Genomic DNA, 27,590 nt, shown 5'->3' on the forward strand with positions numbered 1-27,590 from the left:
GAAGATTTGCATGGTTCTTTTTATTCAAATGTTTTGAGATCTGTTTTTTTTTTATGTACATATATAGGTATACATATAATACTTGCCACATTTGGCAGCTGTTTAATGCATACAAGGTAAACAGGTACTTTTCATAATGGAAGTCTTGTTTAGTCTGACGAGAGGCATGAAATTCCCAAGCAGATGCTTATCTCACTAAACTGTCTCTGGTTGTTATTTTCAGTTTCATTACTTTTAGTAGTTTGTGACTTTAAGACATCCAAGATTTGTGAAAAGTAACATAAACTTTGACAGAAGTTTTTTTGTTGTTGTCTTTTTTTTTTTTTCTTTTTTGATCTTCTCTTAATTGTTGTTTTATTTTGTTCCATCTTGTCACTTCAAGCCTCATCAGGAGATTGAAGCACCTCTGAATAATCTCACACAGAGAAATGGTGGGTTTTGCATGTGCACCTTTTTTAAAATAAAGCAGGGTCATCCCCTCTGCCCATTTCCAGGCATCAAAAAGTCAACATCAAGAATTTCTACATAAAAAGCATGCCATAATGAATTTATAACACACCAGCTACAGAAATAAATGGCTGCTTTCTTTTTAGAGAAGCCACAAATGAATTAAAATAAAACAACAAAAAAACTTCTTCACATATGCCACACTTACGGAGAGAATCTATTTATTCCTGAGCAGGCTGGCAAGTATCCATTGGTGGTCAAGTGGGGGAGAGGGAGGAGAAAAAGAATTTTAAGCTGAAAAAGGCACAAAAGACAAAGATATTGAGGCCTTTAGGAAAAAAAAAAAACAAACCAACATTATGAAAACTATCTTCAAACCATGTTGTGTTACTGATTAAAACAGTATTTGATGATGATGATAAAGTTGAACGTTAAAGATGATGCAAGGTAAAATTTCTCTTTAACTAACAAAACCCCTGAAGACTTTAGATGGAAAAAACTGAAGGAAACACATGTTTATCTCTTTAGAACCTCCTATTCCAATGCCTTCAGATATTCATTCTATTCATTTGGATGAAGAATCAATAGGAATTCAACCTAGAAAAAAAACAGGTTGTCTTTTTTTTCACTTAGTACTCCTTACATTTCAATCTAACCTTTTAGACTGGCAAAATTACTTGTGACAAGTATTTAAAGTAGAGATTATGGGGTACATTTATTTTACAGGATTTGTAAAATACATTCTCATCTGTTTGAATGCAGGTACCTCATCACAGAGTAGACAGTGCAAACAATTTACAAGGTAAATTTGTAGTAAAATTTAGAGATACACAGCAACAAACATCTCAATATAATACTAACTTGGAAGCCAGGTGCAAGTTTTTCAAACTGTACATGTATTTTTAAAAAGATACTGCCTTTTAAAATGTTTATATATCGAAGCATTTTCGTTAAGATCAAACACCTTTTAAAACTAGTAAAATTATAGCAGCAATATGGGAGAGTATCTAAGCCACATGAACATTATTGATTAAAATGAAACCAAACATGAAATACTACCTTAGTCAGATGTTTGTGTTAATGCCAAGAACAAGTAACACACAATTATTTATGTCAAACCAAGAAATCTGGGATTTGTTGATGTATGAACAAATCTGTTGTATAGTTCAGAGTTACCATTTACAAAGCAGTGTTGATTGCTGACTTTCACAATCACCTTTCTGGAGTGTCCTGGAAACTCACTTGAGTTCTTAAATTCCAAGTCTGACTAAGATCATTTTTTCATCTCTGTTTAGGAACTAAGGATGCTTTTAAATATGGATTCCTTAAAATGAGGCTTATTTTATTTACACTATTCAAAGTTTACCTTTCCTTCCAACAACAAAATGTGCAGGAGGATTTACTACATGCTATACAATGTAAAAATAGACTTTAAAAAGTCAGAACAATGCAAGTAAAACTGTACAATGTTTGTTCCCTGCTCCAGTTCATTGCACTATTAAGTTAAACTGGATGAGTTGTCATGCCCGGATGACTTACTGTAGGATCAGAAAATCCACACACACAGAGGAGGTAAATGAATACTGCTTTAGGTATAGTGCCAAATGAAAAAAATACTATGAGTTATATCCAAGGAAAGCTTCTCATCACAGAAAGGAGCATGGCTAATTCTGAAAGGCAGCTCTCTTCATGTAGGACACAGAACTGCAAAAAAGTCACAAATACACATTGGTAAATATCACTGAAGTTGGTCTCATAAAAATGTAACGTATAAACTAAAATATTTAAATGCTGGATTCTACCCTATTAGTAACACAGTAAAATCTAGTAATCAACTGAAACTGGCAATTAAGTTTTCAGCCTGTCTCAAAAGGTAATGAAGTGACACAACCCACTAACTTTAACTAGTATTATCCAGAAATGAGTTAACTAAAGGTCATGTCTTAAATAGTGCTTTTTAAAGTGTTATATCAGAAAACAGAACATTAAATAACAGGTGACGCATGCAGTTATATTTTAAAAATATACTGACAATCTGAGATTCTAAGTCTACTTTCTAATTCTGGTGCGTGAACTAGAAACACACAGTGGCAAGTAAGACATGTCCTTCATGTGTTTCTCATTCCTGTTTCAATGTAAGACACAAACCTCAGAGCAATCCAGCTTTCAAACCAATGCTAGCACAACACAAAAGCAAATAAAGAAGTCAGGTGTAACAATTAAACAAAAACTTCAAAGGCAAGAAAATAAATGCTCTCATTATCTGAAATATTTGCGTAGTTTAAAAATAGAACAAGGTGCAAATTCTTGCTTCATTAAAACAAAAAAGAAGTAAGTTTTTACTTGAAAGATCAGGTATGAAATAGCAAGGAGAAAGATGGGCAATTGTTCTGCTTTCACGACATCTACATTCAGAAAAAAGAAGAAAACAGTACGAGACTTCATGCATTTTACTAACTAGTAATGTATAGCATATTATTTTTAGCACTCTTTTTGTCACAATTACTGTTTCAGGACAATTGGAAAAGAACACAAAGCTTAGCAGTAAATACATCTTATAAAATTTACTGTAATAACACGTCTGGTTTCAAACGCAAGCATTTCGGCTGTAAGTACATACTTATATTTTATATAACAGTTACGTAAAAATTATCCTTGTACACAAAGATAAATCTTCACATTTTGTAAAAACTCCAAGTAAAAAAAGTAGTAATCTTGAAATAACAGGTCTAGATCTGATACCAGACAACCTACCCTAATACTTAACTCTATGTATATACTGGTTAAAATTTCATATAGATCAGTGATTTGTTCTGGAAGTAGCTAAATTAAGGAACTCTTGCTTCCTGTAGATTTTGTCAGATATTCTTCACTACCCATATGGCAATAAAAAAAGATAATTCCCCTTCCCACAATACAGTCCTCAGCTTCTACTTTAAACCTGCTGTGAACTCCATCCCAGCAGGCCCTCCCCATGTTCTCATGTCCCCAAAGAAACAGGAGCCCCTGTATGGGAATTCAAGTAGTGGAATACACCAGACCCAAGGAGATGTTGGCTTTTCAAGGCAGCAGCCATCAGCTCAACACAAACAGCAGTTTCAGTCCTTGTCCTAACTAGATGCTGTTCCCTACAGTATTTCTGTTACTCTGTCAACACCTGCTTCTGTCTTGTGGGGTTGAAATTGTCAATTATTATTTGTGAGATTAAAGAGACAAACAACTACACAGAAGCATTTTCTTCAGAAAAAAACCAAAAATTGCATACTGCAAAGATTACAGATGCAACTACATTATATATAATATACATAATACTAACTATATAAATATTATTTTTTATAATATATATAAAATACTACTTGCATTATTGTACTTGGCAAATTTATCCATTATGCAGAAAGTCATTACATTATACACAGAAGAAGAAAGACTGAAAGCTTTAAAAAGAATGTAAAAATTCGATGAGCAATGTCCATACAAACATTCTTTCATCAAAGGATGTGGAACTTACTACTGTTGCAACACCTAAGCCCAATGCAGCTACAAGGTACGACACAAATATCTCCATCTTCTTTACAGCTTAACTTGTGCACAAAAAACTTAGCTTATTTAGCTTATTATGTCCATCTTTTAATGGACATAAGCACAGTGTTTTCAAATCACACTGTATTAGTTCAAAAACAGTCAGTAGAAAGATGAGAACAAACAGCATTTATATACTGTGACCTTACTAAGCTGCCAGCTTCAGTCCAGAAGTGTGCTTTCTAAGATAAAGAACTTCAGTCTTGGTTTGGTATTTCTTTCCCTGTCAGTACCCACTACCCTTTTTTCAAATCCCAGTTTCTCCTTCATGACTCCTAGTGATAAAATATAATGACAATATTGATAAATTAAAATACATTCAGAAAAAATTAAACACAACTGCAAATGCTGATCAATTTCATGTTACCATCCATTTTAAGTGTAAATCTATAAAATATAATATGAATCATACGCTAGTGGGAGAAGAACTAGAGTTCACTTGCAAAGCAAATCACTAATTCCCTTTCATTATTGTTATGTTCAGGATAGAAATGTTCACTGAAAAGTAAAAGCAAACAGAACTTCACAAAAGGAAAAATATCCCCTAGAAAATAATTTAGGCTGCAATAAGAGCAAAATGAAAAAGAAGATAAGTTGCTACACTGTACCAGACTTTTCACAGGGTATGTAATTAGTCTGGCTTTGGGATACTTACCTTTGAGGGGATATTCCTTACAGAAAAGATGTAGGGGAGAGCTAAATGACCTCTCAAAAGAGGGACTTAAACATGATAAGGAAAATCATATTTTTAACATTTTGGGGGACACAAGGGGGCAGTAGAAATTGGGGAAAGAAGATGCTTTAAAGAAAGCAAGCACCAGAAATAATTTCAAAACTAATAATCCCACTGAGAAATGCATATAGAGGTGGTTTTATCCCCTAACATAAAAAGCACCGAGTTGTTCTCCTTAATTTCTTTATTACATGGGATTTGCACACACCATGTTTTGAAGATTTCTACTTCCAGCATTTCAGAAGGATTAGTTGGTTATGAAAAAAAAATCCAAGAATGATCTATGGCAACACAGAAGGTCAATAGCAGATCTGGCGGCAGAACTGTCCTTCAAATTCCAGCTCTTGTCCAAACAACTTTACTCAATCATTACTAAATCAAGATAGTGAATATTAGACAATGCACATGGAGGGGGTCTGTGTGTGTCTTCCTACATGATCCAAATTTAAGAATTACTGGGCATTTAGTTCAAGTTATTCAAGATAACACAGAATTCGTGAATTCTACAAAACATGAATTCAGAGAAAATAGAAACTTATTTCACTGTCCTCAGAACACCAGTCACGTGATAAGATTTCGTGTTACACCAATAATTATGCTCAATCTATTGGCTTCATTCACCTTTCCATGTCCACAGCATTCTTTTCTTTGTTCCTTTATGCTGTACTAACAATACTTTGGCAATAATATTTTTCCTGACAATTTTTCCTCCATTTTTTCTTCTGAACAATTTAAGTAACTTTTCAGCAATGACCACTAGTATCTGGGAAAGTCTATTAATAATTCTGTGGACAGCTATAACACCCACATAAGACAGCATATCCAAATTTTTTACATACAACAGAATAGCAAGACAGGGCTGCTTTAAAAAAAATAACCAAAAGCATGTTTGTAAGATTTTTTTTTTCCTGCTCTGTAAAACAGAATATGAAGTTTGAAAAAAGGCTGCACTTCTGTGCAGTCAGATGCCAAACTGGATTTCCCATAAAGCTACACATATCTTAATGTCACAAGTAATTTACTGTCTGCTTTTTTTGTTGCAAGATTGGAAAAAAATGATCCACAAAGAAACATGTACTTAACAGATTTTAACAGAATCAAGTACCTTTGGTGATATAATTCACACATTTCTAGATTTCATTTCTTGATTAAAGCTTAAGAAAAAGCAATAAAATCCATTCAGTGTAAAATTAATACAATTACCACTATACCATATGGATTATACCACTGGGTTCAGAACTTCTTTCAGAAAACAAGTTTAAAACTGAAATCTTCTTCAAGGTTTTTACCTTGCCAAGACATTTTTAATCTGTACAGTGAAGAGATCAGAATCCTCAAACAGTAGGTCACTTGTTTTATTTTGGGATTTAAGAAATAGGTTAGAATTTCAGGTATTAACGCTTAGCTGAAAGTTGATCTAACTGGTTGTAAATAATTCAATCAATCTCCTCTTAACAAGCTTTAAAAATAATGTCCAGAAAATAGAGTGGTGGCTGGGAGTACTTTGTGCCATTAAAGCCTTGCGGGAGTTTCAGGCCAGAAGTTTTAGTGGCAGTAAAAGAGCAAAAGTTACATCCTCAGAACCAACTGGAAGACTTTGCCTGTGCCATAGAATAAATCTACAGTACAAGGTAACACTGTTAGCTGAGTTATAAATACTTAACATGATGTGACCATAGCATATGAAGCTTAGTTAAGGCTATACTGAAAGAAAGAGTAAAATTCTATGCTCACTAGCTCTGTGCTCACAACTGTCTGCCACTGAACACACAAACCTACACAGGATGAAGAAAGGCTTGGTTCTGTTCACTGAGGAAGTGGTAGCTGGGGGGAAATTGCCTTTTTCTTTCCCTATGAGTGATGGGAGTGATTACTCTTTGTGTTCCCACAATTTGTGTTTCACAATTTAAAGATAACAGCATTTGCATATGACGGACAACCTGTTTGATCCAAGACACTCAAAGCAAGATGATTTTGCAATTGTTGCACTAGTAGAACACCCTTGGTGATTTTTAAGTAATGAGCATACAAGAGGCAGGAAGGAACTTCAGTTCAAGCTTCCTAGATCATCCTCTCATATATTCAGGTAATCTACTTTTATAAGCCTTCTTTGCATTTAAAAAAATATTTCTCCACTTCTTTAAGCTGCCAGTATCTTCTCAATATCCCGGTAATCTGAAAGTTCTTCTGGATAGCTACATATAAAAGTAAGAGCAGACACTGTGAAGAGCACTGTTAAATCCTTAATAAAAAATCACTTACTACCAGATGTACTATGAAAAGCAGTTTTAATTACTGACAACAGTTCATCTTCTTGGGTCAAAGATTCTGCCTCACAAAACTATGGTTTAGTGCCATCACCACTAAAAAAAAACCTTGACCATGATCCTACATGGTTCACATGCAAACACACCTGTCTAATTTAGGAAGAATTTTTAGAAAGAACAAGTAAACAATGAAAAAATCAAGGGAATCAACTGAAAGGATCTCTGCTTTCTTATTGTATTTGGCAGTTCTTCAACCCTACGCAAAACTTAGAAATGGATCTCTTTCAACAGGAAATCTGTTGGAGCTACCAGAATATTAAATGGGTTTTTTTCAGTTTTTCTGAAGTGATAGCACACTATATGTCATCCATAACTTAAACCTGAAAGTACTTTCAAATATCTGTGAGATGAGATTATGACAGTGACTGTAAGTTTGTGTAAGAAATGCAAAAACCTTTAAAAAATCATATAGAGTGAGTTAAGTCAAAAGACAGTATATATGAAAAAAAGATCAGACATGATACCAAAAGAAAAATAAAACTTTTGCAGCCTATGAAAAGCAGAATATTATAAACATTTTGGTGGCAAACAAAATGGCATCCATCACCCTTCTGTACAGGTATTTGTTCAGAGCTCAGATGTTTGATGCATTTGCTAAACTTTTAACACTTAAGAAAATTGTATCACATGCCAAGAATTAAGTAAGAACATAAGCATTAGAAAGATCTAGGCAAAAATGAAGTCAGATGAAAAACATTTTAAAATAATTTATCAACCTCGTAACTACCTGGAACAACTCCTTAAAGCTAAGGCAAACAGTATTTTTCAATGTCTGACATTCTTTAAACACAATCAGTGTGTAAGACTGGAAAATAAATGACTCATACAAAAACTTCTAAAACAATGGAAGGTATAATAAGTAAAATAGAAGTAAAATAGAAGTATAATAGAAGTATAATAGAAGTATAGTAGAAGTATCGCAGAAATATAACAGAAGTATAATAGAAAAAGATGTAATAAGTAAAATAAATACTCATTATTATTGATCAGAAGGTAACACTAGAAATGAAGCTGTAAGCACTCTGCATAGCAAATGCATTATTACCACGGGCAGTTTGAGTTCCAGTTACTGAAAAAACTGTATAATGGAAGATTTTAACTATACCCACTTCACTTCATAAGCCAGACTCCCTTGTTCCTGCTGATGTCATTCAGCAGTTTGCTATATTTTACTAACACAAACAAAATAAACATGTTTTATTTATGAACTGTATGCTCAGAATGCTTGGACAAAACAGAACATAAATGAGAACTGTGTTTGATTGAAAGGCAACATAATTCATCAATGCTGTAGGATCACTATTTTCAAATACATGTTATATGTAAATTAAGTTAATTTAGAATCAAATAAAATCTCTGCTGAGAAGCATACTCACCCTTTAAAATATAGTCTGTTAACAAGCTTGGCACTTTCTCGCTATCCTCCTTCATGGCATGCAGAACTAAAGTATGAAAAAAAATCAGATATTTAGTCATAAATTAAACACAACATTTAAAACAAGTACATTGGAGCAGTTCCAGCTACTCATAGAGATACTATGAGTACATATATACTATATATATGTATACTCATATATATACTCATATGAGATGTAAGAAATCTCTTAACTGAAAGATGAGAAGATACAATGAGACATTAAATCCTCTCCACCCTTTGCCTGTGTAATTCTCATTGAGGTCTATAGTTCTTGGATGCAAGACTCCCATTTCATGTGGTTAATGTTACAGTAAAATGCCATCAGTCATAACAACAACAACAAGCACCTCTTCCCTATAAAAAACTCTCACCAAAAGAAAGTCACGACATCCAAAATTAAAGTATGTTAACAACTACTGATGGGCTGGAAATCTTAGGACAGTAAAGTATGCTCCGTTACTTACTATCTTTAATCATTACTTTAAATAATGGAAAAAATGCAGTGAATGACTCTATGGAAATATTGGTGGTGCTTTTATTCCCTCCAAGAAATGCCGAATGTTATCTGCTACAGGTTTGAAAAATCGTAACTACATGACTAAATTTGGCATTAACTTACAGTAATGTAAAAATGCCATTTTGTGACATATATGAGTGGATCTTGTCCATCTTGCCTATTTCTGAAGAAGGAAAATACATGGACAAGCTTGACTGGACACATATAAGCCTGCCTGTTGCTACATAAAGTAAAACAATCACTATTCTTTATAAAGTGCTCAGGACATAACTGAAAGAAGCAAAAATACAAAATTATACTGAAAAACAATATTTAAGAAACTCCAAATTCCTCATATGAGACTCCAAATTCAAATTATAACACATTTTATTTCAACTTTTACATTGAAGTAAGACATTAGTGTTCATAACTATGCAGTAATACAGAGCTTTGAAAGAAAAAAACCACTGAACAACCCTAGACACCTGCTTTATTGCCTGCCTTAATAACACCAGAGACACGGAGTCACAAATCTGCAACTGACTCACAGGAGCAAGTTCCAACCAGCCCACAGAAATCAATATTGTTAATACTCTTTACAATGTGTTTGTGCAAGACATTTTTTTAATAAACCACTAAACAACATAAAATGTTTTCAAGAGGCTTTAACACGTGCTTAATAGTGTCAAGTGAAATTTAAATATGGAAAGAGGATAAAATTTCATTGCAAGAATAAACATATAATGAGAAATCCTTTTTCACAAAGTAAGTATGAATTAACACCTAAGGTTGCCTACTGTAGAAAAATAAAGGGAACTTTAATTCCAACTTAAACATTTAATTTACTCTAGAATTTATATAATTATTTTCTCTTTCCAGGAAACAACCAATGAGCCTTTTACCACCCCTCAGCCACCTGTGGAATCACAGGTGAAAATCACCTTAAGACATAGCGAGTTTCTCCACTGAGATCAGATCAAATGCATTAATGCACTCTACCACCTATTTTTAAGATGTTCCTACAAATGTCCAATGAAGGAGATGCTACTGACTCCTAGAGATGCTCTGTTGTATTAAACCACCTTAATAAGTAAGTTTTTTAAAATGCAACCTTGTTTTATTCAAACTAGAATTTAAAAAAAAAAAACCAAACAAATAAAATCAACCAACTAGAAGACCTAAAACTTATAATAATTTTGAGGATTTGGCCTAAAAAAAGCATGAAGAATGGGGAATTCAAGGCATTATCAAAACTCTGTTTGGTTTAGAATTCCAAATTATCAAAATTTATTAACACCAAAATCCCCCCACCAAAACCACAGAGAGAAGCAGGCTATTTTAAAGGCAGTCAAGTGCAATCATTATGCAATCGTTATGGAACTAGTCTTAAGTATCTTGACATGCATTCCATTTTGTCAAAGTCATTACAATAACCTCAATAAAGCACAGAAAATGTAAACAAACAGGGTTATATCATGCACTGTAAGACCAAATTGCATGATACGTGGCCAACATCAAAATGTGGGAACATTTACTTCCTGATACATGCAGATTTCTGGCCTTCATAGTTTCAGACAACAGCTAGGAAACAAGCCTAACACAAAGGCTCAGAAAACAAGCCAGACAAAATCTGTGGTCAAAATCATGCACCTTTACATACATGTCCTAGGGTAAGGGGGAAAGAGAGAACTGGATGGATTCATTAGCTTTGAGTAGCCACAACTGGAAATACAACGAGGAAAGGAAATACAATGAGGGGAATTTCATATGCTCACTTTTGGTTAATGTTTGAAGATCTTCAACAGATGGGGGTCCATTTTTCTTCTCATAAGGAATGACGGTTGTTAAGTACTGTCAAATGAAAAACAGAGTTACTTGACAGTCCTTTCATGCAACTTTGTTGTTTGCATTTTATTTTGTAAAAATTGTAGCAATTGAAATAGCTAGCCACAAATAATCATATTTCAGAATAGATTAAGATTCTACCTTTCTATCCCAGAGCTTTCATCACAGAAACCAAGTTTTCTTTTTTTGTCCAAATTATGTGGCCTATAGAAGCCATGCAGCTAACTGTCCTCTCTGCAAAGAAAATCATGCTGCCCCACAGTTAGGTGAAAATGGAAACAGATGGCTTTCACCTTCTGCTGCTATACACTTGCAACCAAAAAGAACAAAGCAAGCCTAATGAAATAAAATACTCCAGAATAAGAATTTGATTTAAATTATGAGTTTTAATAGTTGAGTGTGCTAACAGATAGTTTCTGTTTTTTTAACTTCAACTTCTGTTTAATTCTATTTACTGAAATCTTTAATTCTTGTCTGCTGAAAAAAACAGCACAACAAAATTTCTTAAATCTTTTAAGATTTTCATACCTGCAGTGCAAATTCTTGACATAACCCTGTTGGTCTTTTATTACATGCCTTTTAGGCAACATCTTGCTTTGCAGCCTATATGAATGCACATTCTCCTTAAAGAGGTCAGAATTTCAAAACTACTAAAAAGCTAGAATTTCCTCTAAGGGAAAAGCTTCCTAAAATTTCCCTCAAGTCAATTTTTAAGAATTAAACAGGAACTTTATTATGGTTTTAAAGCTACAAGGCAGTAGGAAAAGTAACCCTCAATGTCTCTTTCAGTTTGACATCTAGGTAGCTCTCCAGGCAACAAGCAGAAAACATGTTACAAAGAAGGTGCAAGGCGTCCTCCTCTCCTTGATAACAGTCCTTCAGCGAGTCAGGTGTAACTCAGCCTATGGTGAAGAGCTGCACTTTGCAGAGGAGGCTGAGGGCTGCCACTCGCAGCTGTAACCACTGCCATGTTTGCAGCAGGATCACGCACCTCATGCCCAACCACATCATCTGCCTAAAATCCACACATAACCTAAAAACCACACAGACTCAGCTTGGCCACACTTAACCAATTGTACAGGTGGTACTGACACCTCCCCAAGATCTTTTGCAAACATGGGGTGCTTTTCTCCCTTCCTTTTCTTTTGGCATTTCCTCATGTCCACTCAGCACAGCAGAGAAAGGTATGCAATTCTTCTCAGGAAACAATCAATTTTCACTTTCCAGGAGATGAGACCAACAAGTATCACCAGAGAACTGCTCTCTTAATAAAATTACCAGAATCAAGAGCTAGATATAAGGCTGCCGAATCTGCCAATGGCAGAGATGAAAGTGGATCTACCAACAAAGAAATGAGATTTCTGGCTGTCTTTTCCAGCCGTCAGAACTACGTGGCATTCCAGCCTTTACCTGGACAATAAAATACCAGGATATTTCAATGTACCAAATATCAACAAACCCTATTTCCCTTCTCCTGTAAACTTTACTTTCCATTTTTCCTCTCTATCAGTAGCAATTAAAAAAAGGAATTTCTTAGTTTCCAGAGATACTTTCCTTCTACTTATCAACTTTGCAGCTGTACAGTCAGTCTCTATAATAGCACTATAAAAACTCATTTCCTGAATTGCTGTGTGAAGGATAACATATTACAAAAAGAATGAAGGAGTGACTGAAGTGTAGCTTACTGACAAGACCAAGTGTTAAATCTGCTGTGACCTCTAAATTTTTGAGGCAGACTTGATGACATGATAAAGTGGCAAGTCCCACTGCAATTTTTCATCACATAGGAAAAGTGTTTGATATGCCTGAAATCAAAATGAAAATGACTGTCTTGAATTTTCTTCTGGAAATGTGATCACAGAAAGAGTTACCAACATTTCAATGTCTTTTTTTTTTTTTTTTTTTTTTGACTACATTATCAGATAGGAGCAGGGAGTTCTCATTGGAAATTTCTCTTTACATGGTGAAAATCCCTTAAGTAATTTTTACTTATGTCTCAAACACATGCACAGAAAATTGGACTAAGATTTTAAAAAGGGAAGTACTCACTATAAGATGGTAGTAGAAGGTGGTAAATACCACTAAAATTAATAAATGGAAAAGAGCTCTGAAATAACTGTACAAACTTGTCAAACTTTTTTATGTTGTAACCTTATGTTAGAACTTCTGGCTTCCAAGGTACACAAAAAACTGTGTCTGTCCTTGCATTTTTTTTATCACAATTCCAGATTTCTAACTAATTATTCCCTGCTAGCAGAAAACAGCTGAATGTGAGTTTATAATGACACCCTGAAAAAGCTCTCTAATTTATATTGTGAGAGCAGCATTAAGAAACTGAAGATTTGATACTTGTTCAATTTTGCAACTTGTGGCAATTAGAAGGTTACACCAGTATCTCAAAAGCAGTGCCAGGGTTTGGTAGTGAGACAAAAAATCCTTATCCAATAAAAACCTTCAAAACAGAAAACAAATGCCATAGAAAAATGGATTTCCAGGAATAAATCATAACAGAGCTGGTATCTTCTCTACCTTTCTACTCTATATTTTATTTTAAGTTCATATTACTTCCATGATTTGCTTTAAGATACAGGAAGGGGAATAAACCCCCCCCCCCCCCCCAACCAGAAGAATATAGAGAAGGATACATTAGTAAATTAATTCAAAACATGAAAAAAATGGCTCGAAGAATTATTCAATCACTGTTATTTTTAACATATGGTACTTATGTCTACATAGGAGATAATGAAAGTCTTTTAACCAGAAGTATGATGGGGTGGCATAAGCTCACTTTATGAAAAGATATGATATTTAAAATTCATAAAGACACAGGTATAAACAGCTGTAATTTATGATAAAGATAACCAAGGAAAAAAAAAACAAAACCAAAAAACAAAACAGCACACTGTTTCGTTTTACAGCTTTACTAGTACTGTGATAATGCAGTGATAAAAAATCTTGTTGGGAAAGCTCTGTGCATGTGTTCAAGATCCCCAAAACTGAGGACAAACAAATAACTGGATCAACGTATTCATAAAATCTCACACACAAACCTTGCCTGAGAAAGCAGGCAAGTCTTTGATTTCGAACCTCATGATTACAGAATGACTTGAGAGGAGTTGCTTTACCTCCCAAACTCCTCTGCAGGATACAACACTCATCTTCCAGACAAAAGCCTAATCACCCTTGACTTCTAAACTACCAGTCAATTTATTACCTCAATGGACTTCTCACCAGGGGGTAAAAAACCCTCTAATGGACTCCTCTGACAGAACTGCATAAACTAAAATAGTGGGTGCACATTAAATAATGTTAAATACCAATATTTTGTAGTGTGCTGTAAGACTAAACAAAAGCATAAGCATTAGCAGTTTGCTAAAATTCAGAATGCAGTTAATAAAATACTACAGATCTGAAACGGCAGGCAAGTTATTACTCTGAAAAAAGGCATAAGAATCTTGCTTCCAAGGTACACACAACATCTATATTATGCCCACTGAAGCTGTCTCTCTGCTCTACATTTCAATATTTAGACATTGAAAAGACACAAACTTGCCTATAGCTCATTTATTTTATGTTGGTAATCTTCATTGTACATATTTGGCTACTTTTAAAATCATGCAGTTTTCAAAAGCAAAAGACAATACAGTCTATACATTTTCTAGATGCTACTCTGTTTTTAGATGTATCAGCTCTGAACATGTGAAGAAAGAAGAAAATAAAAGCTTTTTTCATTATGCAAGTTGCTAATGTTGAAGGCTGAAACACTGCATCTAACCTGATAGACATTCTTTGACTGGTTATTAGATTTTTACAGACATGCAGTGTATCTAAAGCATGCATTATGCTAAAAGAGACTTCTAGTCTGGGGTGCGAAATACGGGTTATTAGCTCAGTGCATCAGGGTATCAAGTCTTGAATCTCTTGAGCTGCTGAGGAGAGAAAGAGATTGTAGGCTGATCAGAAACCTCAGGTAGGGAGGGAGCAGAGATTCCAGCATTTTATCCTGTTTTCCTGTCTCAGCATTTATCTTCAGCTACTGTCAATTTTCAAGATCTCAACTCTGACCAAAAGTGCAGGCAAAGAATGAGAAAAAAGGGAGAAGATAGCCCAGCACCTGTTTCTCTCCACTCGAGTTTCCAAACGTGTGGCGGAAGCCATTCTGTATGACATTTGAGATCCCTTCCATGCTGAAGCGCTAAAAGTAGTGAAAACATAGCAGAAAGAAAAAAAAAGGGACAGAGAAAAGTTCAGAAGACTATTAATCAGCATTTATCAAGACTGCAAGTCAAATGGCAAAGACAAGCTCCAAGTTGTATTTCAGCACATTTCTATTTCTTCACTCTCCTACTTAATTTTTTTAATTAAAAAGCAAACCTTATAATGGCAGTTAAGCAATATTTCTACACCACAATTTATTCAAACAAAATTTTCACATTGCAGACCTGATAATGGAGACTTGCCTTTTATGGCTGTTTCAATTAGAAATGGAAAAAAATAGCATTTTTCGAAGCGCAGCTCACAGTAAAATCCCCTCTAACATTTGTGTTTAAATAATGTGTGTTTAGAGACACTACTGACACCAATTTTTCAGATCTTAAGCATGTACTAGAAACACTGTTCAGAGGAAGCCATTTCCAGTTCCACCTCTTTAAAACTTTTTATGCTTTCATGCTTCCTTTTCTACAACTGAAGCAACAGTGAGTATTCCCTGTCTTATGTAATATCATAAAATATACACAATTAGGTAATAATACACCCATATTGATTTCAAGCTCCATTGCATGGAATTATGGAATCCAAGTAAAGAAAAAGCAGTATATAATTCAACTACAGATTTTTCCTTGAATTTTGTAATCCCTTTTGCTTGCTGGAGAAGTTAAAAAAAATAAAAGATAAAAAATAAAAAATAAAAACAGTCTTGATTTTTAGGATGTAATATAAAATCAGCAAGTGACATGAACATAAAAAGAAGAAACAGCCAAGCTGCTGACACAGGGCAGTATGATGAGCACACCTCAGCATGTTTATCTGAATGTAGTTATTTATGTGAGAAGAATAAAATGTGCTGGAATACAATATTCTTTTACCTTCTAAAGCACACAAGGTCAGTAAAGACATAAATTTTGCCAGAGCCATCTTATCTCTTTTAAGATATCCTACTTGAAGGAACTGGTATCTTCAAGCCCTGACTATTTTTAACTGTTTCCCAATTTCCCCTTGCTGAAGAGTTAAAAGTTTACAACTCTAAGAAACTGATTTACTCAAAGATGGTATTAAGGACAAATTCATACCTATTTTTTTTTTTTATATTCAGTTATAGTATCTACAGAAAAATTAATTTTCTTAAGAGTATGACAATTTAACTCTACTTCCCATCTTTGTCTTTAAATGAAACTTCATTGTAGTTAACAAAATAACCAATTAATACATGATTTATTAACAGAAACACAGTCTTCACAAAGCTACTAGAACATACTCTCTGTATGCACATTCTCAGCCATTCAGATAAAAAAAAAAGGAAAAAAGGATTGTTGAAGAAGGGAACCTTGAACCTTGCAGCTCTTTTTGGGAGAGGGCTCTCAAATCTGTCCTTGATGACAATGAAATCTATTTTCAAAGGAATTACATGCAGCTACAGTCTTACCTATGAGCTAGTCTGTTCAATCCCTCTTAGAAAGCAACCTGACATATCTGTATCTTGAAGTGACCAAATATGAAAATGTCTTATCCTGGGACCATGTAAGTTATACCTGAAAGCATCATTCAAGTTTCTTATCTTTAAACTAACCAGAACAGTTTGAGATTCACTTAAGTTTCAAAACAAAGAAATTATTTTTCTTTCTAGGTAGAACATCCCTTTCTGGTTTTCCATGACTGGGAAGGAAAAAGGAATTGTGTTCTTGTAAAGGGATGACAATTTTGTATTGTTTTCCAGACTTATACTTTCTTAAGTTCACTAAAACTTAGCTATGCACACAAACATCTCTCTTTCAACAGATGAGATCAGAACCTTACATGCTTGCAAGTTTAGAAATAAATTCTGAAATATTAATATTTCATTATAAATGTTTATTCCTTACATTTGAAAAGCAAACCCTGAAACCTTCTGATGTTGAACTGAAGCATTCCTTCTGGGACTTAGCCAAGACCTACAAAACATTTTCTTCATCCCATAAGAAGTACTATGAAATTCAGACATTAATATCTCATTTAAGTAATTTTAAATTATACTAGATGTAAGAAAGAAAAATTGAATTGACAAGCTAATAACCTAATTTCTTTGACTCTTCTTATCCAACTCTACTTGAAAGACATTTTTCCTTTTGTTGCTATGTTTTGTAAAGAATAAAACAAATTATCTCCTCCCTGTACACATGCACTACACTTTTGGCCTCTTTCCTGTCACTTGTTGAATGAAGTAACTCTGCCACAGGTTAGGAGATCCAAGGTAAGACATTCACATTTTTCCTACCTAGAAACTAGCATGATCAATAAGTATCAGTGCAACTACAGCAACAATAGTATTGAATTTCCTGCAAGACTAACATACACTAAAATTCACACAGTGAAACCAAACACATAAATTAATTTGCCTACTGAGAATAGAACACAGAACAGTACATCCAAAGACAGTATTTTTTGCAAGAAAGGTATGCTAGTTCCAGGCTAATTTGCAAACAGCTGAAAAAAATCTTTTCTGAATATGAGAAGAGTAAAATACATGACCTTGTGAAAAAAAACTCTCAACAGGAAGAGCTTAACCCTTGTTTATGAATGGTGGCATGGAAGCAGGAGCACCAGGTATCTTAATATAATCTAGGACTACTACTTCCCACAGCGGAAAAAAACAAAAAAATATTCTAAATGTATAAATACTTATAAAAAATTTTCTTACTGTTCCAGGCATATGACCTCTTTCTTGTTTGCCATTCTGAGGACTACCATTTTTCAGCTTCTTTTTCTTCTTTGCCGTTTCTTTATGTTCTCGTTGTTTGTTTTGTACTTCAATGAGGACAGAAATGAAGCTGTTTTTCACTTCCTTCTCAAACTCCAACTCATCTCGTAGAGCCAGCTGCTGTACCAGTTCCTCAGAATAATCCTTAATAGCAGTCTCAATTTCTTCTAGCAGTTCATTTAATTCAGCAACGGACAATCTTTTCACTCCTAAAAGTAGTTCATACACAAATATGTCAAGATTTTAAACATGAGAAAACTTGTGGGAGTTACAAGAAAAACGTACTCTGAAATTTCTCAACACAAAAAATTCAGTTCTAAAACCACATAGAACAAAACAGTATTCCTAGAGGAATAAACACATCCCAGAGGTGACAAGATTAGCAACAAAAAGATGGTGAAACTTTCTTCTTACTTCTGAGAAATCTGAGATAATCTGCAAATATGAAGAATGTGCTGGTAGTTTATGCTGGAAGCTGAAGGAAGTGCTAAATTTCTGACACAACTATAAACTATTACTTTCCTCTGCACTCACTGTTTGAAGGAAAAGGCCTTTGTATTTTCTGAACTATTGGGTGATGTGTTACTGATAGTGCAGTTATGATGAAGAAAATGTTTTGAGGCTTGCTTGAGTTAAGAGTGAGCAGATCTTTGAGGATTGTATTTGGTTCCAGTTTAGGTCTGACACACCTAGGAAGCTGGCAAGTCCCAGCAGTTGCTGTGTTGAAGAACATAATCTTATTTGGCACCTGAGAAACAGCTAGTCCTGATTACACTGACAGGTACAATCTGTTTAAGGACACTGCGTAGATGCTTGCAATTATTTTGTTTCATTGAATTAGTCTAGTAAATACCATGTCTACAAGAGTTCTTGTTAGGGAAAGTACCTACAGACAAGTGTTGAAAAATACAAATAAGGCCACAAACTACAAAAAACTGTAGCTCTTAGAAGCATCAAAGGTAGGATGTGAAATGTGAATTTTTTCTCTTAAATTACAGCAGGGAAAATTGATTGGCAAAAGCTCCTTGTCACTTACTTAACTGAAGAGAAGGCAATGAAACCTGTCAAGACAATTCTGTCAAGGAGCCAGTTTTTCAAGGTAGCTTAGGCCTTAAACTCTGTTCAAAGACTGTAACAGTACTGAGAGAGAGCACCTGTGAATCCCAACACTTAAGAACCAGCTTCATAGCCTAAAAACCAATTTTTCTAAAAACAAAGGTGTAGGTTACCCAACTGCAGTCCTGACTGATGACAGATCAGTAGTCATTATCAAAGTCTTGAAAGGGCTACATAGGAAATAGCTAATGCAGCTGAGTGGAGACAGAGGAATTCAAATGCAGAAAACCACATGGACTGAAACTTAGTAGGCTGAAGAACTCACTTGTGTAACCAGAGCTTTATTTTTGGACTGCCTTAATGTATGCCTTTTCCTATCCAAGAAAAAAGTAAATGCAAGTGATTTCCTGCTCTGAATCTGAATGAATGAAAGTCTCTGATCTATCTTACAAAAACCACAGTTTCTAGGAAAAACCTGTACAAATTTCAGAGATGCAGACCAATTCTGGAGCACCTTCACACACTAAAAATAGGTAGCAAGAGCTTTCAATATAACAGTGACCTGAAAGACATGAAAGCAGATTCTGAGAAACTGGTGAAGCAAAGTTAAATTATCTGCCAAAATAACTCAAGGCATTATTTGGTCGAGACTGACCTTTAAACTGTAAAGATACAACAGACAAGATGGACTCCTGAGGCAAAGGAAAACAGATATGATATGAAATACCGATCAAGCTTGATTAGCTGCAAACCTTAAGACATATGGAACTGTCAGAAAAGCAGGAAGCCCTGCTGAACACAATACATTTTGCTTTCACGTTCTTGAAATTTATGTGTTGAGACAGTTAAGAGACCATTTTCATGGTTGGAATCTCTTCCATAAATCTGAAATGTAGCTGAAGCTCTAAGTCATGTCACAAGAGGTTGGCCAATTTTCTGAATCTTCTACAGAGTTTGCACTGCTGATCCAGACTACAGGAAAGAAAGCACCAAACTTTTAAAGAAAGACCGAAGTAGAAAGATCATCTACCAAATATTCTTTGTGTCCCTACAACCTTCTAGAATTCTTCTTGACAAATGCACAGATTAAACAAAATTTTCCATCATGAAACTGATTAGTCACAGTTTTTTTACATACAATTCAACCTACTACAATTAAATAATTCATCTAATTTCTACTTTGCTTTTATATAGGGAAGCACAGATTATTTCATCTGAATAGAAGATATGAAGGACATTTTTAACTTTTAAGCTTTCTGAAGAGGAATGGAAAGGGAAGACTGAAAAATATGCAAGGTCTTTATAGACTTGCAAAGGCAAGTCTATATATATATATATATATATATATATATATATATATAAGGCAAAAAATAAATGGTTGCCTTATTTTTGTGTTACTGTCTATGTTGCAATGAGTGAAACTGTACCAAAGGTATGTTACAGCTTTATTTACCCAATAGCTTTCAAGAGCTTTAGCTTAAACAGTGTACTGGCATCAAGAAAGTGTCTCACTTTACAGAAAATAATGAAGTTTAATAAAAAATGACCAACTTACCACTTTACCCATGAAGGAATCTCATTCCACTGTATCAACCTTCAGAATATTTGCTTTAAATTGAAATTCTATAAAGTCTTATTTTTGTTCTTAGTCATAAAAAAGCTGACAAAGGTAAGTCCTCTATGTACTAAATCTAGGCTATTATTTTGAAAATATTTTTGAATGTAGATATTTCATAAGAAGGACTTACTAAGAATCAAACACATGGCAAACTTACCCTTTAAACTATTTTCAATAAGCATAAGAGCAAAAATACAAACTAAGTACCACTTACTCTCTTCATAGCTGTTGTTTGTACTGGATCTCTTGAGGGTCTGAATTTCCTGGGAAAGTATAGAGAGCCGATCTGATTGGGTGGGCGTTTCATCATCTTCTGGATCAGGCGACTCCTGCATCATTTCCTCTATTTCTTCAATCACCTTTGAAAAATGAAAACCCTTAGGAAAACCCTCCTACGTGAGGAGCTTGCAACTTGAAGCAAAGCTGGATGAAAGATGAAACTACCACCAAGAGTGGATATATGAGGATCAATAAAATCATACTGACATTTCCTCCCCATCCTTGCTCTTGGAGCATAATCACACCTTGTAACAGTAAATTGGTGATGGCATAACAAGCAGCATGTTGAAACTACAGGGTTATTTCTATATGAAGGTACCCATGATTCTGCTTAAGAGAACTAAATAAAAGAGTAAGATGGAGTATCTTTCCTGAGTATCCAGTTGAAGGCAGACACAACAACAAAAATCACCTACTCCTATTTCACCACATTTTTCTATGTAAAACAAACACACCTCCCTCCTCCAACAAAAAAACAACAAAATGAAAAGAAAAAAAACAACAAAAAAACCTTACAAAAACCCCTCTGAAAAACCAAAAAGCCCCTCAGAAAAGCCTAAAAATCAACTGTGCTTGTGAGAAGGTTTTGAACCGATCCACCATAACCTGAAGCTGGTTTGCATCCCTGGGCATAAGACCTGAGCCAGACAGAAAGTATGACAACAGAAATTCTGTGCATAGATAGCTTACTTTAAATCACATAAATTACTACATTTCTACAGGCTAAATGTGAATAAATAACACAGCAACTTTTACAAGTTTAAAGGCTGTAGTCAGTGCTGAGATCCAACTCACAGTAAAAAAGAGCTGCAGCAGTTCAAGCAGTCCTACCTCCCATACTCTTAATAACTGTGTTCATCATAATTCACAGCTTAACCATTGCTTAACCATTTAAGCAACAACAAAATAGATTATTTGTTTGCTTACTAAAGCAGGATTTTAATAGACCTTACTCTCATTAACCTTACTCATAAGAGCAATTTTCAAAATAATTGAAGTAAATCCATGGATTTGAAGGCTTTAGATACCAAGTAATTTGAAAGCTTATAGTAGCAGAAATACTGATCTGCCTTCATGTTAGGCAAAAACTTCAAAGAATTCCTGCTAACAACAAAGCCCTGTGAAACTATGAACTGCCACACATTCATGCTGGAAAACTACAAACTCTACCATACTGCTAAGATTCTGAAAATATTTTTTCTTTTTAACACTTATATTTAATTTAGTAGCATTAGTTGTATAATGCTAATAGCACTAGCATTCCTGTCTAATTCATGGTAAGAAATATACAAAGACTTCAAAGAGCCTGAACTATCAACCTCACCTGAAGTACTGAAACACTTTTCAAATCTGAATGATGTAATGATATCTCTCACATCATTAAAACCCTAAACAAAGGACAACCAAGAAGCTTAGCTACAGTGAAGAGCAAGAACAACGACGAAAAATAATAACAGTTGAAAAAAACATTCTACAGCAACAACACTGTCTGCTGAACACTTTACCTGCTCTGCTGTGAAGAGGGGCTCTTCATTGATGCAGGAAACAATTATAGAATGCATATCCAACTGTTCTCTCAGCTCTTCATCATCTGACAAGTCAAGGTTCAAGTTGTCATTTACCTAAAAAGCATGAAAAGGTGTATTTATATAAATATATATATACCCCTAATGTGAGGGTATAAAATGCATGTAGCGTACAAAAAACAAAAGGGGAACAATCACTGAATTTTAAGAATGAAACTGAATCTTGGTTCATAATAATGGAATCAACAGTTCTTTCTGTAAAATAGCCTGGAAAATTAAATCAAAACTGCAACTGGACAAAGTTAAAACAGCTGTCAATCTTTAATGTTGTTAAATAAAGTCCATATATAAAGACCATATACACACTGACATGCAGATATCTACATGTGAGGTTGTCAAGTAAATACTTAGATCTTAAACGAAGATTGAAAAATGTCTATGTGGGGTGAAAAACTTGCCTATAATGTCTAATGTTACACAAACCTCTTACTTTAAGTGCTTTTATGGTTCCACTTTGTCACATAATAAAATACATGGAAACAAGCTGAGAAGAGTTGATATGGAATGGTGATATCAGAACGCTATCACCCCAGATTATCAAAAAAAAAAAATGTGTTGCTGAATATCTCAGGATATTTTCAGAAAGAAAGAGAAATAACACTGTTCCCATATATATCACTAAATGATATTCATAAATTCAAACCAAAGATATACATACACTAAGAGACACAAGTCCTCTACTTAATAAGTCAGGCATATTTTACTCTCACACAGTGATATATCCTGGTTTATTTACAAAATTGTTTCTATACTTTGTCTACTACTAGATTCCAGCCTAGAAAAGCTCCTCAAAGCTGAAAACCCCAATATGTGCCATTTGAACTCAACTGCTTTAACTGACCTTTGGGCTAATTTACAAACATCACATTTACACACATTTACATATGACTGGCCATACAAAGTCCTTGATCTGACAGTATCAGTTTTTAATTTTTCTTGTAATTCCTCCAGTTTTCTCAGTTTCTTCAGAAAACTTAATAGTTTTCAGATTCATTTTGAATCTGCAACTGATATCCCCAGAGAGCCCATCGGTAGAGGAAAACACACAATTTGCACTTCTTCAGCCCTCAGAATGAAGTTGAACGTTCACTTTTTCCCACAATTTGAATTCCAGTAAATGTTCAGTGGCAAGACTCCACTATGACTCTCTCTTCACCTACTACACAGATAGATTCCAATTTGACATTTTTTAAATGCCCACTGTCCTCAAATACCTTTTCGTGCACACAGGCTATGACAACAATGATGGGACAGTAAGCAAGGATAACAGTTTATCTAGAAGGAGATCTGCTTTCCCTCCTGACATCTCCAGAAACATTTTGAGAGACCTTCAAATACATTTTGATAATACAGACTAATAAACCACCAAAAATGGCATCAGCTGTAATCTGGACTAAAAAGAACACCTGGCTTTCCACCTAGCCACATTCTATGCCTCCTTCTGTCCTCCTGCTAGCAGGGAATGACCTATTTAAAAGTTATCTAGCCAAAACAAAACAAACAAGGAATTGCACAATCCCATTCCCTGTACCATTGTGCACAACACTTCTACCCAGCTACTTCTTTCACTGTCAGAGATGTGTAAAATTGTGCACAGACCTGTCATGTGAAGGAACCAAGATCAAGCAAATCAGTCTTACTGACCTTGTATCTTTCCCTACTAAAACAGGAATTGTTTTCTTGTGTGCTTTCTGCACAATTTTGGTAGCATATTATTAGTTTCAAACGCATGCATCAGGGAAGTGTTGCTTAGCTGTTAGTTTTCATTGTAAGGAAAAGAAAACAAGATACTAGCTGGTCCATATGTGCTGTCACATATCCAGCAATAGTGCTGAACACAGAGCAGCAGAAGAAAAGTATGTCAAATGCTCCCCACAGCCTTTACACATCAGAAGGCATGCCATGTGGAGTGAAAGCTGAAAAAACTTGAGATACATTCATCCATGAACTGGTTTTCTCTCTACTGGCAGCATACCTAAGATACTTTCTAATCCAGCAACACTACTTTACACTTTTTTATGTACTTTTTTCCTAACCTCCTGCAGGAAACTTACAAAACTATATGAAATATTTTCTTATGCATTATACTTAGTTCTTTATCAAGAAATCCATTAGTCTTCTAGTTGATTTTTCCCTGACACGAGGTCACAGCATGGCAGGGTTGTATTTTTAGTTAAAATGTAAGAATTTAATTACTCTAAAATCACTTACAAAATCTGAACAAGGATTCAATAAAAATTGGAAGAAACACAAGTCAAATTCAAGGGATAACCATGAGACTCAAATCAAGAAAATTAATTCCAAATTTGCACCTTCCTCTAGTGAACCCCAAAGTATCCCCTTCAGCAGAACAATCTTTTCTCCTGTCACAGTAAAAAGTATCTGCTGATTATCTAATGGATGGCAGAAGCCAAAGCATTATCTGATTCTCAGGTTATGCACTCAGATATTTTTATAGCATCACTGAACTTCACTGTTTAAAGACAAGCCACTAATTTTGTTAGAAAACTGTGAGATGGGAATTCCTCCTAGCTTTTCTTCCTGAAGTGCTTAATCCACTTTTAAGATCATCAGAGGACAACCCTTTCTATAAACCTCTCTGAAGCTCTTAATTCCCTGTTCCCACCCCAGAGAACTATTCTAACTCTTAAATAAGGAAAACAAAACAAACTCTTGCACTTCAGTGTCTCCTGGGCCACCTTTCTTGTTAAAGAAGCCATCTAACTGTGGAATTATATGAACTTTAGAAAGTCCTCACTGGACTTATGAAATCAGAGTACTCCCACCTCTTCTGCTTCCTTACCCAGATCAGTGTTCAACATGAATCATATACCAGAAAGATTTTATGTGAAACAGTATCTCATTTTACATTTTCCTCTATCATGCTCTGGCTCTAATGAAGAGTCATCTAAAGCTAACCCTGAATTATTCCAACCCAGGGAGATACAAACATACATCAATGGTTCTTTGATTTTTAAAAAGCTCTCATGTATAATGGCAAGTACTAAAAAAATGTTCAGCCAGTTAATAACAACATTCTTTTATACAAATTCAAACAGTTTTAGTTCCCTGTTGTGTATCAAAGATCCAAAGAGGGTACTTCTGCTAATCAGAACTTACCCCTTTTTCTGAAAGATTCAGTGTTGGCAAGTGCAAAGCTCTGGTGTGGGAAGATTTCCAGTCAACTGGCATCACATTGCCATAATTATCAGTCAAGGCATTCCAAATCCTGGAGAAAAGAATAAAGGAGTGAAAATGCAGACCTCAAAACAAGCAGAAACTGAATCAACAATAACCCTATTCCTAATGCTCATGTATCTCTATCAGTAACTGTATTTTCCTCCCTAAATATTCATCTGGAAGTAACTGATAAAATTTTTAGTGTTTTAAATCTATGAGAATATGCTTTTTGATAAACATAATTTACTTCCCTTGTTAAACAACTTTGTTTAACAACAACACAAATATGCACAGCAGTGAAAAAAAATCCAATAAACGAAGACACAGTTTCTATACTAATTATGTAACTACACACAAAATCTTTTCTGGGGGTGGATGAGCCTTTCCTTCAATGAAATTTGAGCTGAGCTATAAATTACATTCCTAATGTTGTTTAGCAGAGGCTGAGTAGCAAATTCTGAGCCAAATATTTTCTTTTTTTCCTTTCCATTTATCACAGAATAATGAAAATGCAGAAATCAGATGAAAATTTTGGAAGAATTAATTTTTTTTTCCTAGAAGTGTTCTTGCAGAGCTCAGCCCACCACTCTTGAGCTCGGTCAGCCTAGTGTTTCTAGAGTGTACATCCTCTCCGTCCTGGAGGCTTGCCCATGCAGACCTACGATGGTGAAGCAGCTCAGTCTTAAAGCACAGCTGCCCTGTGAGCAGGCCGCTTCCCCAAGTCCCCAGCCAAGCCCTGCCTCCAGGCGCTTTGCTGCGGCTGGATGTTCAGAATGGTTTCCTAGCTAAGGCTCACCGAGGTCAGACGAAAGGCCGAGGCAGACAGAGCCTTATCACTGAACTGCCCAACGTGATTCATGGTTCACCGAACTTACCTCGCTGCTTACACTACAGATCTAGTATTTTGCTAACAGGCTTTTCTTTTTATTCCTCTCTTAGAACATGACATACAGTTTAGTTACTTTAAAGTAACTGAAAAATTTTTAATGAAGCTGACTAAATTTACTATAAAATAAGAAATCGAAATAATAGTAAAACAGTGTTAAAAACTGTACAGCAGCATGGCTTAGAAAGGCTCTACTCCTCAGGCGAAAAAAACCCAAACAATTATCGCAGCTGCAGCTGCAATTTTGTTCTTTGCCTGCTTTCTTCACCTCCCATGTTTAATTTCAAGCACTGAGACAGTGGGCACTTTGCAAGAAGCAATACAAATACTAACCATGGTCACTGCACTTCAGAACAAGTACTTCTCGCTAGCTCGGCGGGGTAAGAAGCTCTGGGATGCTCGCACGCTTCCCTGGCAGTCAGAGGGATAGAGCCGGAGGGCTCCCGGTCAAACCCGCGCAGCGGAGGCCGAACGTGCCCCTTTGCCGAAGCCCGGCGGATCCCGGCTGCAGCCCGGGGGCGGGGAAAGGCTCCGCTCCCGCAGCCCACAAGCTCTGCCGGGCTCGGCAAGGCCCAGGGGCAGCGCTCTCGCAGGGCAGGGCAGGGCAGGGCAGGGCAGGGCTGTCGGGCCGCGCTGTCCCCTCAGGCCGGGCCGGGCCGGGCCTCCCCTCCGCTCCCTCTCCGCGCCCCCCGGCCCGCACTCACTCGTCGTCCTGCAGCGCGCTCTGCTCCGTGAGCGGCCGCAGCGGAACGCGGCTCTCGCCGCCGCCAGCCCGGGCCTGCGGGGGCTCGAAGCAGAGGGACAGCTTCGCCCCGAGATCCCCGCCGCCCCAGCCGCCCTTGTCGCAGGCAGCCTCGGGGCCGCTCCCCGCGGAGGGCTGGAATCCCGAGAAGTCCTGCCAGTCGCCGGGGTCTCGCTGCGAGGCCGCCGCCGCCGCCGCCATAGCCGCCACCGCAGCTGGGGACGCGGCGCTGCGCGCTCCCGGCGGCGCGCGCTCCCTGCGGCCCGCGGCGGGCGGGGCCCGGCTGAGGCAGCGCCCGCGGAACCGGGCCGGGCCGGGCTGGGACAGCGATCGCAGAGCCGGGCCGGGCCGGGCTGGGCTGGGACAGCGATCGCAGAGCCGAGCCGGGCTGGGACAGCGCCCGCAGAGCCGGGCCGGGCCGGGCTGGGACAGCGCCCGCAGAGC

General features: G+C 36.2%; 1 protein-coding gene across 9 annotated transcripts; it reads right to left on the bottom strand.

Moving 5' to 3' along the window:
• On the bottom strand, nucleotides 1-27,445 carry FEZ2 (fasciculation and elongation protein zeta 2). Of its 9 annotated transcripts, XM_086878116.1 has the most exons (10): nucleotides 27,109-27,415; nucleotides 25,459-25,567; nucleotides 22,258-22,374; nucleotides 20,688-20,832; nucleotides 17,740-18,008; nucleotides 14,959-15,039; nucleotides 10,775-10,850; nucleotides 8,463-8,528; nucleotides 2,596-2,624; nucleotides 735-2,151 (listed from the first exon to the last, which is right to left on the bottom strand). In XM_086878116.1, the coding sequence occupies exons 1-9, from the start codon at nucleotides 27,345-27,347 to the stop codon at nucleotides 2,614-2,616; spliced, it is 1,113 nt and encodes a 370-aa protein (XP_086734242.1). In that variant the 5' UTR covers nucleotides 27,348-27,415; the 3' UTR covers nucleotides 735-2,151; nucleotides 2,596-2,613. The 9 variants fall into 9 exon arrangements, with proteins under 9 accessions (XP_023779564.2, XP_086734244.1, XP_086734243.1 ...); XM_023923796.2 differs by lacking the exon at nucleotides 2,596-2,624 and having other exon boundaries at nucleotides 1-2,151; nucleotides 27,109-27,445; XM_086878118.1 differs by lacking the exon at nucleotides 14,959-15,039 and having other exon boundaries at nucleotides 1-2,151; nucleotides 27,109-27,401.
• Between the last annotated feature and the right edge of the window lie 145 nt (nucleotides 27,446-27,590).

Source organism: Cyanistes caeruleus, chromosome 2, assembly GCF_971803275.1.
Source record: "Cyanistes caeruleus chromosome 2, bCyaCae1.hap1.1, whole genome shotgun sequence".
Taxonomy (NCBI): Eukaryota; Metazoa; Chordata; class Aves; order Passeriformes; family Paridae; genus Cyanistes; species Cyanistes caeruleus.